This window comes from Lepidochelys kempii, chromosome 3, assembly GCF_965140285.1.
Source record: "Lepidochelys kempii isolate rLepKem1 chromosome 3, rLepKem1.hap1, whole genome shotgun sequence".
Classification (NCBI taxonomy): Eukaryota; Metazoa; Chordata; order Testudines; family Cheloniidae; genus Lepidochelys; species Lepidochelys kempii.
Window position 1 is genome coordinate 19,134,468 of NC_136382.1, and position 12,645 is coordinate 19,147,112.

Below are 12,645 nucleotides of genomic sequence, written 5' to 3' on the forward strand. Positions count from 1 at the left end.
AGAGCAGTGGGGCTTGGGCAGGCTCAAATTTGGTCCCCCCTCCTGAAGTCGTGAAGTAATTTTTATTGTCAAAAGAGGGTCATGGTGCAATGAAGTTTGAGAACCCCTGGTTTAGTTATTTAGTTAGTAGTAGTAGTAGTAGTAATAGTAGTAATTTTAGCTTTCTAGTTATAAATTTTTTTTAAAAAAAAATCTCTATTATATATTATATTTAGATAGATACTGGTTAGCAGTTCTTGTTCACTGGGATGTTCTAGCCAGGTCTCCCAGCTTCAAATGTTGTCTGTCTCTGTTGTGCTGGGAGGTGATCCTGGTAAGTGATGGGCACTCCTGCTGCATCTGTTGCCTTGGGGAAATGCACATCTGTCTGGCACTGAAATACCGAGCCAGAAAAAACAGGGAGATAAAACTTTGTCTTCTCATGACCGAGAGCTCTTTACGTCTGGCTTCTGACCTGGGCCAAGGGTTCCCTCCTGTATACCGGTCTCCAAGCAAATCTTCTGCCTCCATGATATTGGAGCCCCACTCCTCCAGGTCATCTAAGAGGAAGATGCAAGACTCCTCACAGAAGTCCTCAAGGACCATGCCCTGGCCTCACCAGGTAGGGAATCTACCTCTAAAAAGGCGAGATGGTCGGTCGGTCTGTCTGTCGGTCTGTCTTCAGCTACTCTGGCACCATCTGCTCTCCATTCAGGTACCCATGAGGCTGCTGGTTCCTCAGGTACCCAGGGCACCGCTACACTGAAAGACTGCAAAGCTTTCTTTGATCATTAGTACGGTTAACAGATTAAGGTGGCAAGAAGAACTCTTCCTCGATATTGAAGAAGCCCTATCAGGCTACGAAAACACTTCCCTTGGAGAACCCGAGACCCCCAGTACTGTTAGTGTCCTCAGCTATTATCACCTTGATGGAGACCACAGACTCAGTACCCATGACACACTCGCAGGAGTTCCATTTTCCCTGAGACCTGGCTGTATCTGAGGGGACACCCGATTGTCCACTGCTCAGTTCCAACATGCTGTCAGTACTGAGAACATAAAGATCACCTGAAGTTCACCGGTAACGACGGGTTCACCTCAGATGTCCAGGCGCTCCATCTTTCCAGAGTGAGTTTGAGAAAAAGGATGCTGATGAAGACCTTGCCTTGGTGTCTCAAATATCAACTCAGGGTTCTCTCAGTCCGATAGAGGCTCCTTTCCAGAAGTTTTTGATGAGACTATAACTACTCGTGGTACAAGTTTCCAACCAACATGTCGCTGGTATGAGCACCTGTGGGTGCCACCTCCACCTTATGCACCTCCTTCTTGGCCATATTAGGCTAGCCAAAGGTCCCATCACCAACAATTCTCCAGGGCATTGAGCATCAGTAGGGGTCTGCCAAATTCATGGTCCATTTGGGTCAATTTCACAGTTCTAGGATTTTAAAAACAGCAATTTTCATGATTTCAGTTATTTAAATCTGAAATTTCACAAAGTTGAAATTGTTGGGGTCCTGAGCCAAAAGGAAGTTTGGGGGGGGTTGCAAGGTTATCGTAGGAGGGATTGCGATACTGCTCTCCTTACTTCTGTGCTGCTACAGATGGCAGTGCTGGCTGGGAGCCCAGCTCGAAGGAAGAGCCACCACCAGCAGCTGCGCAGAAGTAAGAATGGCATGGTATGGCATTGCCACCCTTACTTCTGCACGGCTGTTGGCTGGGCACTGCGTTCAGAGAGCCAACAGCTGCCACTCTGCAGCCACCCAGCTCTGAAGTCAGCACAGAAATAAGGGTGGCAATACCACAATCCCCCCTGAAAGAACCTTGCGACCTCGCACCCCCTGCAACTTTCTTTTTGGGTCAGGACCCCCAATTTAAAAAACTCTAGTCTTTCGCCGGTGAAATCGGTATAGCATAGGGTAAAAGCGCACAAAAGACCAGATTTGAGAGGGGGAGACCAGATTTCAGTCCGTGACATGTTTTTCGTGGCCGTGAATTTGGTAGGGCCCTAACCATCACTCCTCACAGAGAGAGGCAACCTGCATCATCTTGTCCCTCCAGAGACAAGAAATCTTTTGAGGAGCAGGATGCTAGTACTGATGAAGAGGTCTCTCGTGCAGCCAACATTTAATCATCCTCTCCAGATGAAGCTATTATGATTCTTCCTCCATCCTTGGTGGATGATTTCAAGCAGTTCCAGGTCCTGGTCAAGAGAATTGCTGACTCCTTGCAGTTCTCCCTCAAGGAGGTTAAAGAACTTCCTCATAAGCTGCTTGATATCCTCTATTCACCCGCTTCTACCCACTTAGCTTTGCCTGTCAATGATGCTCTTCTGGACCCAGAGAAGACAGTCTGGCACACTCCAGCTACTGCATGCAGGAGGGTGGATAAGAAGTATTATGTCCCAGCAGAGGACTCCAAATTTTTATTTTCTCATCCCTCACCTAACTCCTTGGCAGTCGATGCAGTTAATGAACATGAAAGGAGGCACTACGCTAAAAATATGCCTCATGAAAAAGATCATATTCCTCAGTGTCCTTCCAATTTAGAATTGCCATTTACCAGGTGCAAATGACAAAATACAATCACAAAACTATACCAAAATGAACTCTTTTGTTGACCACCTACCAGCAGAGCTCAGGGATCAACTTAACACAGTTATTGCAGAGGGCCAGCTACTTGCCAGAACATGTCTACAAGCCTCCCTCGATGCCGCTGATACTGCTGCCCATTTGATCGCTGCAGTGGTAGTTATGAGAAGGACATTCTGGCTTGAACTCTTCAGATTTCCAAAAGAGGTCCAGAATATGGTGGAGCACCTTCCTTTTGGTGGGTCTAAGTTGTTTGTGGACAGCCTGGACAAATCTCTGCAAATGTTAGAGGACTCTAGGGATACCTTACTTTCTCTTGGTATTTATACACCCACCTACAGAGAAAGCTCAACTAGTTCCAGATGGCTCAGAGATCCCATCCTGCTCAATTCCTTACCTCCCGGAAGCCATGTAAAACAGCATCAAAAGAGACCCAGATTCCAGCGAAGGAAACAGTCTACTTCTGAGCCTCCCACATCACACCTCCAAGTAGCAATTTTGACAGCTGGTTGAGGGCCTGAATTACCATTTTCATTCTCTTCAGCTGCACTGAGTCACTTGCCTTCCTCCCTTCAGTGACCATCTTTACCACTTCAGGAGGGCTTGGGAGTCAGTCACTTCAGACAAGTGGGTTTTGAAGATCATCTCAACAGGATACACCATCCACTTTACCCAACATACCCCCCTTCCCTGTTGTTCTTCAGAGACCACTCTCATGAGAGCTTGCTTCGTTAAGAAATAGGCTCTTTCACACTTGGGAGCTATAGAACCAAACCCCATGCACCACAGAGGAAAGGGGTTTTATTCAAGATATTTTCTGGCACCAAAAAAACATGGAGGTATCCCAGATTTGAGGCTACTCAACACCTATATGAATGCACAGAAGTTCAAAATGGTGACACCTGCGGTGATGATCCTGTCACTAGAGTAAGGGGATTGGTTTTCATCCCTCAACCTTCAATATGCATATTTCCATACTGTTATCCACCCATCTACAAGAGAATGCTCAACTAGTCCCAGATGGTTCAGAGATCCCAACAAACTATTCTTGCTCTCTGGAGTGGCTCACAACTGAGAGTTCCTGCCTCAGGGCAGATGACCAGAAAACAGGGCAGACATCCCAAGCTGGTGGTACGGTCTACAATTAAATTTCATCAAGCCAGTAACATGTTGTCTTAGCTTATGTGCAACATGCCTCCGGTAGCAAGTGAACAGGATTCATCACTGAATTTGGTCTGCTGGTTGGATCATTAGCTATACCAGTCTTACCATGGAGTCAGTCAATCCCTTTAGACTCTCCAGTCTATCTTGCCACTGAGACAAACTGAACTAATGGTCAGTTAAACCAAAAATCACACCACATCATAGACTCATAGATATTAAGGTCAGAAGGGACCATTATGATCATGTAGTCTGACCTCCTGCACAATGCAGGCCACAGAATCTCACCTACCCACTCCTGTAATAAATCTCTCACCTGTGTCTGAGCTATTGAAGTCGTCAAATCATGGTTTAAGGACTTCAAGGTGCAGAGAATCTTCCAGCAAGTGACCCATGCCCCATGCTACAGAGAAAGGTGAAAAACCCCCAGGGCCTCTTCCAATCTGCCCTGGAGGAAAATTCCTTCCCGACCCCAAATATGGCAATCAGCTGAACCCTGAGCATGTGGGCAAGATTCACCAGCCAGACACCTAGGACAGAATTCTCTGTAGTAACTCAGATCCCACCCCATCTAACATCCCATCACAGGCCATTGGGCCTATTTACCATGAATAGTTAAAGATCAATTAATTGCCAGAATCATGTTAGCCCATCATCCCATCTCCTCCATAAACTTATTGAGTTTAATCTTGAAGCCAGATAGGTCTTTTGCCCCGACTGCTTCCCTTTAGACTCTCCAGTCTATCTTGCCACTCAGACAAACTGAACTAATGGTCAGTTAAACCAAAAATCCTACCACATCAGGTTGCTCCCAGTCCCATAGACCAGTCGCTTACTCCAGATCAGTTGGTACTCCAGATCTTACAACAAAGACAACACTGGCAACCAATTCTATAGTAAATTAACTAAAGATTTATTAGTTAAGAAAAGGAAATGAGTTATTGAGGTTTTTTATATGTATATCTATAAAATATGCGTGAGTCACAGTTTGTAATTCCAAATGGTTGCAGAATCTTTTCAGGGTACCCAGATTGTCTCTGCGGACTTCTGCTTTGCATCTGATACATTTCCCTGTAAGAGTCCAGAGATGAAACATCTTTCCTTGAATCCATACTTCTTTTGACAGAAAACCAGCTGAGCCCATGTGGGCTTTTCCTTTGATGGCGGTGAGTGGGGAATGCACTTTGAGTCTTTTGACCTCTGGGTATCGCACACAATGGCCACTTTCTTTGGAAATAGCACTTTTCTGTTGAAGTCCTTCATTAGCATTCCACACGGCTTCTTTGATGGCTTATTTTAGTTACAGGGGTATACAGTGCAAGTAACGTCCCATTACTTTCATGAAGTCTAAACATCAAATGCACTCTTCTACTTTCAACAATCATTTTGATCTATACTAATACACAAGTGAATTGGACTGAATACACTCTGGTATGATCTGGTCTGCCAATGTCATACCTACGTTTCACTGTTGGCCAGGACCACTTTCAATACTGAGTGTACTCCTTTTGACTGTCGTCTGCCCCGAGGCACTTTTGAAAAGTTATGTCAAAAGTAGCAGTGCAGCTCCATAGGAAAGGTATTTTAGTAGTCCCATACCTGGACAAGTAGCTGCTGAAAGGTCGCTCCCTGGAACCAATGGCTCGGGTAACTTCCGAGGTGATAGATCTCTTCTTTGAATTGGGCCTGCAATTGAACATTCAAAAATTCACTTTGACCCCTGTGCAGGTACATCTTGATTCAGTAACAGAAGACCCTTCCTTCCTCTGCACAGCTTTGTGGCCCTTTCCAGCATAGCCAACATAAATAAGTTCGGCCCCCAAACTCCAGTCAAGAACAGTCTTCAGCTGCTGGGGCACGTGGCAGCCAGCACCTTTGTCCTAGAACACTCAAAACTCAGAATGCACTTTCTTCAGGGGTGGCTCAGAACTGTTTATTCACCAGACGCCATTTAAATATGCTTCTTTCCATACCCACCTCTGTAAAACAATCCCTCAACTGATGGAAAGACCATCACAGTGTGTGTGCAGGAGTCCCATTTGCACATCCTCCCGCAATGGATGGTCATCATAATGATGGATGTGTCTCTGCTAAAGTGAGGAGTTCAGCTAAACACTCACATGACTCAGGGTGAGTGGACGTTGCAAGAGACTATGCTACCCATCAACCTCCTGGAACTCAGAGCGGTCAGATGCCCCGTCTCCAGTTTTTACCCCTTATCAGGGTCAAACACATGAAGGTCATAATGGACAACTTATCATGCATGTTTTACATCAGTTGGCAAGAAGAAGCAAGATCCCCCTTCTTCTGCGCCAAGACTGTCAAGCTTTGAAATTGGTGCATATGCAACCAGATCATCATCACAGTGGTTGAGAATGTGACCGTGGATGCTCTTAGTATTCTTTCAAGACCATGAGTGGGAAATAGACCCCAGCATATTACACCACATATTCCATTAATGGGGCACCCCTCAGATAGACTTGTTCTCCACAGAGTTAAACAAGACATGTACCCAGTTTTGCTCAAGAGGCGGACTGGGTCACCAGTCCTTGTGGGATGATTTTCACCTTTATTGGTCGTCAACTCACCTGTGTGCGTTCCCACCATCTCCTCTAAAAGCCAAAGTTATGCTCAAAATAAAAGAGACAAAGCCAGAGTCATCCAAATAGTTATGACTTGGCCCAGACAAATGTGGTTTCCTTACCTTGTACAGCTGGCTGTTTGGTCACCAATCACTCTTCATGCTGTGCCTCATTTCCTCTCCCAGGAAGGCGGGAAGATCCTTCACCTCAATATCACAGTGCTTTTTCTCAAAACATGATTCGTTGATGATTCACAGGATTAGAGACTTTCCTGCTTTGTAGTAGTACTCTTTTTACTTACTCTGAGCAGGTAACAGTCTACTTGCTATGCACTCTCAAAAATGGACAAGATTTGTCTGTTGATATGACCTCATTACTGCAAGATATACTGGACTACATCCTGACTCTAAAAAGGTCAGGACTGTTGATGAGCCCCATAAGAGCCTACCTGGTAGCCATCACTGCTTTTCATTCTCCCCCCTCCCCCCCTCCGCGCCACCATTTTTGCCACCAAACATCAGCGAGATTCCTCAGGGGACTTGGAAATCTCTCTCCACCAGTCCAGCTTCTGATTGGGACCTCATTCTGTTCCATAAATGCCTCAGAACACAACTGTTTGAGCTGATGGCTACCTGCTCACTGCTCTGTTCATTAGTTAAGAAGGCATTCCTGATATCCATCACATTGACATGACAGGTTGGGGAAATAGGGGCCCTGATAACATGCCCCCTTTTACAGTATTTTTTTAAGGACAAGATCACGCTGCAACTCCATCCCAAATTTTTACCTAAAGTTTCTTCTGAGTTTCATATTAACCAACCGATTCACCTTCCATTCTTCCACCCCAAATCACATCTAGATAACCAGGAGGCACTGCTGCACATCCTGGACATCAGGGGAGCCCTTGCCTTCTGTTTGGATAGGACAAAGCCCTTCAGAAAGACCCACAGATAAGTTTGTCTTACTAGCAGATAAGTCAGAAGGGTCTGCAATCTCTAATAAAAAACTTTCCAAGTGGGTATCTGGCTCCCATTAAGTCTAGGTACAAATGTTGCGATATTCAAACACCTTTGAATATATGTACTCCTTCTACAAGGTTCATTTCCATCTCTGTGGCATTCCTCAAGAATATTCCCATATTGAGGTATGTGAGGCTACTACTTCGGTGTCTACACATATGTTTGCCAAACACTGCTATAACTTGTGACACTGCTGCTACTATGTTTGGCTAGGCTGTAGTTTCTTTGGCACTGGACTCGACACCAAAGCTGCCCCTGCCTTAAAGGGAATTGCTCGATAGTCACTAGAGTGGAGCACCCGTAGGGATACTACTCAAATAAATGGTTACTCACCCTGTACAGTAACTGGTTCGTCAAGATGTGTTCTTAGTGGTGCTCCACAACCCATCCTCCTTCCTCTCTGCTATGGAGCCTTGCGGTAGAGAAGGATCTGAGGTTGGTTTGCCCGTGCGGTGCTGTGTAACAACGGCATGGGGCATGAGGCTGACTAGCATGTATGTGCAGGCCGAATAAACTCTTCTAGGAGAAACCTCCAATCAAAGGCACAGGGGGCGCTAGCACACCTTGCGTGGAGCACCCGTAGAGAGAGAGACCTCGAAGAACTACCGTTACTGCCCAGGATAAGTAACCATTTCTTCTCTGTACTTTCCTTGTGCCTGTAAGAAAAAAGGCAGGTTGGAGGCATTATGTATTTAAGCCATAGAATCATAGAATATCAGGGTTGGAAGGGACCCCAGAAGGTCATCTAGTCCAACCCCCTGCTCAAAGCAGGACCAATTCCCAGTTAAATCATCCCAGCCAGGGCTTTGTCAAGCCTGACCTTAAAAACCTCTAAGGAAGGAGATTCTACCACCTCCCTAGGTAACGCATTCCAGTGTTTCACCACCCTCTTAGTGAAAAAGTTTTTCCTAATATCCAATCTAAACCTCCCCCACTGCAACTTGAGACCATTACTCCTCGTTCTGTCATCTGCTACCATTGAGAAGTCTAGAGCCATCCTCTTTGGAACCCCCTTTCAGGTAGTTGAAAGCAGCTATCAAATCCCCCCTCATTCTTCTCTTCTGCAGGCTAAACAATCCCAGCTCCCTCAGCCTCTCCTCATAAGTCATGTGTTCCAGTCCCCTAATCATTTTTGTTGCCCTTCGCTGGACTCTCTCCAATTTATCCACATCCTTCTTGAAGTGTGGGGCCCAAAACTGGACACAGTACTCCAGATGAGGCCTCACCAATGTCGAATAGAGGGGAACGATCACGTCCCTCGATCTGCTCGCTGTGCCCCCACTTATACATCCCAAAATGCCATTGGCCTTCTTGGCAACAAGGGCACACTGCTGACTCATATCCAGCTTCTCATCCACTGTCACCCCTAGGTCCTTTTCCGCAGAACTGCTGCCTAGCCATTCGGTCCCTAGTCTGTAGCTGTGCATTGGGTTCTTCCGTCCTAAGTGCAGGACCCTGCACTTATCCTTATTGAACCTCATCAGATTCCTTTTGGCCCAATCTTCCAATTGGTCTAGGTCCTTCTGTATCCTATCCCTCCCCTCCAGCGTATCTACCACTCCTCCCAGTTTAGTATCATCCGCAAATTTGCTGAGAGTGCAATCCACACCATCCTCCAGATCATTTATGAAGATATTGAACAAAACCGGCCCCAGGACCGACCCTTGGGGCACTCCACTTGATACCGGCTGCCAACTAGACATGGAGCCATTGATCACTACCCGTTGAGCCCGACAATTTAGCCAGCTTTCTACCCACCTTATAGTGCATTTATCCAGCCCATACTTCCTTAACTTGCTGACAAGAATACTATGGGAGAACGTGTCAAAAGCTTTGCTAAAGTCAAGAAACAATACATCCACTGCTTTCCCTTCATCCACAGAACCAGTAATCTCATCATAAAAGGCGATTAGATTAGTCAGGCATGACCTTCCCTTGGTGAATCCATGCTGGCTGTTCCTGATCACTTTCCTCTCATGCAAGTGCTTCAGGATTGATTCTTTGAGGACCTGCTCCATGATTTTTCCAGGGACTGAGGTGAGGCTGACTGGCCTGTAGTTCCCAGGATCTTCCTTCTTCCCTTTTTTAAAGATTGGCACTACATTAGCCTTTTTCCAGTCATCCGGGACTTCCCCGGTTCGCCACGAGTTTTCAAAGATAATGGCCAGTGGCTCTGCAATCACAGCCGCCAATTCCTTCAGCACTCTCGGATGCAACTCGTCCGGCCCCATGGACTTGTGCACGTCCAGCTTTTCTAAATAGTCCCTAACCGCCTCTATCTCCACAGAGGGCTGGCCATCTCTTCCCCATTTTGTGATGCCCAGCGCAGCAGTCCATAGTCCTCTTTAAGATGGTAGTAATATCTCTTAGATTCCAAATTTATGGCAGGGATCCCAAAGACAGTGATCACTGCCTCCCTGCAACTTTATCTGGTCTACTTTGCCTTTCCATTTTATCCTGTTTAATGCTGTTGTAGAGTCTTCCATAAAAACGGCCATAGTGACATACTTTCCTGTCTGATTTCTCTTGGTGGTCAGATTGTTGAATTTGGCTGGCTTTATTTGTGTCTCAGCTAGAATAGCTGAAAAAAATGCAGTTATCACATTCATGTAGGTGATGGAACTCTATATCCACTGAAAGATCCTTGGCAATTACGTCTCTGGCTACTCTGTCCGGCAGCCAGATGCTCCTGTTACTTCACACAAATATAAATGAAACAGCTTTTTTTAGCAGCCTAAATTCAAACTGCATTTGTCTGTTTTTATATGTTTCTGTCTAGGGTCTAAAACAGTCTTTTCAAAGAGTTTTCTCTAGGTTACTGTACTCAAATGAAGAGAAGTTACCTGTATGGATTTTGAGCAATAACCTGTATTGCCCATTTTATTTTTCCTTACTTCGGAATTGCAAGTACAATATAAACAATTTCTAAAAATATTTTATTGTTCAGTATGAAAAGCATTTAGAAAAAGAAACGGTCTATAAGACTTATAAGAACTCTGCAATTTAAAAAGAAGGAATTTAAATAGATAAGATATTATACTCTTGATGTTCGTGTTCTATTAGCTTCAGAGAGAGATGAGCGATGTAGCTCGGAGGTTTTATCAGACGACAGGTCCATTAGAAACCTTAAACTTTGAAAATGTTTGATATTATCGCTCACTTTTTTCCATTTTGGTGATGTGCAATGAGCCACATGTCCCTAGGGCTTTCTTCCCTCTCAGAAATGTTCAAGTTGGAATCAGACATCTGTGGAACAATATAAGAAGACAGAAATTTCACTCTGACTGTTTTGATATGCCAACTATTTACGGAACAAGAAGTTGCTAAAATGTCTGCTAGACTTGAATGGTGTTGTTACATACATCCTTTTTATTTTGTTTTAACATTTTTTTTAAAAAAAAGTGAAATGCATTATTAGCTGCATGTTTATTTGCTCTTTAAATAGGAGAAAGAAACATGCCATTCATAGCAGTGATACAACCTCTTCAGATGAAGAACGCTTTGAAAGGAGAAAGTCTAAGAGCATGGCCAGAGCAAGGAACAGGTATCACAACTTGCTGAGTCTTTGGGAGGGCCAGTTTATATGGGCCTGGCAGGAAAAAGCAGAATTATGGTGTAATAGTCTAGTTAGTGTGAAAAGTGATAGTTTGATTCAGAAAACTATTTAGAAAAGTTACCTCTTACTTGTGAAGCTTCAATAAATTTAACTTACAACAGAAGAATGAGGGGGGCTTGTTTTAGTTACTGAACAAATATTAAAATAGAATATATATATATATATATATATATATATATATATATATAATATACAAATATATTACTGAACAAATAATGCAATATAATACTGAAGTGCTCACTGATCAACCCCTGGCTCTGCCACAGGCCCCGCCCCCTCCCCTGAGCCTGCCGTGCCCTCGCTCCTTCCCACCAGAGTCTCCTACATGGCATGAAACAGCTGATCAGGAGGTGTGGGGAGGGAGGGAAAGGCGCTGATCAGTGGGGCTGCTGGTGGGTGGAAGGCGGTGGGAGCTGATGGGGGGGCTGCTGACATATTACTGTGGCTCTTTGGCAATGTACATTGGTAAATTCTGGCTTTTTCTCAGGCTCAGGTTGGCCACTCCTAATCTAAAATGTAAAAGGTACTATGGTGATAACTTAACACAGAAATAACAAATTCCTCATTTTATCAGATGGGGCTGAAAAGGTCCTGTTACTAGACTGGGGGGCTGTCTGGGGCCCCAAGACCCTCTTTGTTGTTTATACTTCCGTAGACTGTAGACAAGCAGTATGAGTTCTGGGAGTTGTCTTAAAGCCCCATCCCCATGGAGGTCTTTTCCAGCCGTGACACTGGGTGCCAACCAAACCTTTCTTGTGTCATATTCTTCAGATTTCTGCTTGCATTTTAGATGGACACTCTCAATCCTTTCCAACAGATCTGTTCTTACCCAGTCTGACAGCTTCGCCTACCAATACAATACTCTCCCTCCCCTGTACTTCCAGCTCACCTTCCACGCTCCTCTCCCATCTAGCTTTCCCTCATTCATTCCTACATCTCCCCCCCCCCCCCCGTCTCCTCCTTTCCTCTCCTTCTCAGCACAGATCCCCACACAATTCTTGGATCTCTATAAGTAATACCAAGATAAACACCTAAATATTGATATAATTGTGCTGATGCTAGAGGGTTGTGATGCTTTAACTATATGAGTACAAAAACTGTGTCAGCAAAGCTCTCTGTCTCCATCTCCTCTTCCTTCTGCTGATCATTGTTATCCTCTTCTCACCACCATGCCATTCCTTTCTCTCCCTCTTCCATCCTGAAGAACCTTGAAACCATTAAAAAAAAAAAAAAGAACAAAACCTTTAAGAACCGGAATGTCTTAAAAAAAAAAAAAAAAAAGTGCACAATCGCTTAAGAGCGCTTTGTCTTATATTAATAACCTTTGTCCTCCTGGCTCCCAGTCTGTTCCCTCTGTGTTTGTATTCTTCCTCATATCATCATGTCTCCTTAGATGATAAGGTTTTTAGGGCTTCTTTATACTTCATAAAGAAGTTAAACAAGCATGCAGAAGTTAAAATAATCTTTGTAGGTCAAATTTCCTCTCATTGGGGATTAATTAGTTTTATTAATTCTTCAAGATATGTTTTTCTTGACTGCTGCTTTCTGTGAACCCTTTCCTTACCACTCTAAATTTAAGTAGTTGTGATTGCTTTATTGTAAGGCTCTCCTTTTTTTCATGTTTTCACCTGGTTGGGTTGGGTTGTGTTTGTTGGTTAAGAAATATATCTTAGTACAGCTTTTGTGGTTGGGTTCTGCTT

The 12,645-nt window shown here is 44.5% G+C and overlaps 1 protein-coding gene across 7 annotated transcripts in view; it reads left to right on the forward strand.

Annotated features, from left to right (window-relative positions):
- Positions 1-12,645, forward strand: part of ATAD2B (ATPase family AAA domain containing 2B) — a 177,561-nt gene that overhangs the window by 46,800 nt on the left and 118,116 nt on the right. For 6 of the 7 annotated variants that reach the window (XM_078852056.1, XM_073335846.2, XM_078852053.1 and 3 more), the window contains one exon: positions 10,775-10,873. The exons of the other annotated variant lie outside the window; for it this stretch is intronic. In XM_078852056.1, the coding sequence (XP_078708182.1) occupies positions 10,775-10,873 (99 nt within the window). The remainder of the gene's footprint in view (positions 1-10,774; positions 10,874-12,645) is intronic. 7 annotated transcript variants of the gene reach the window in all.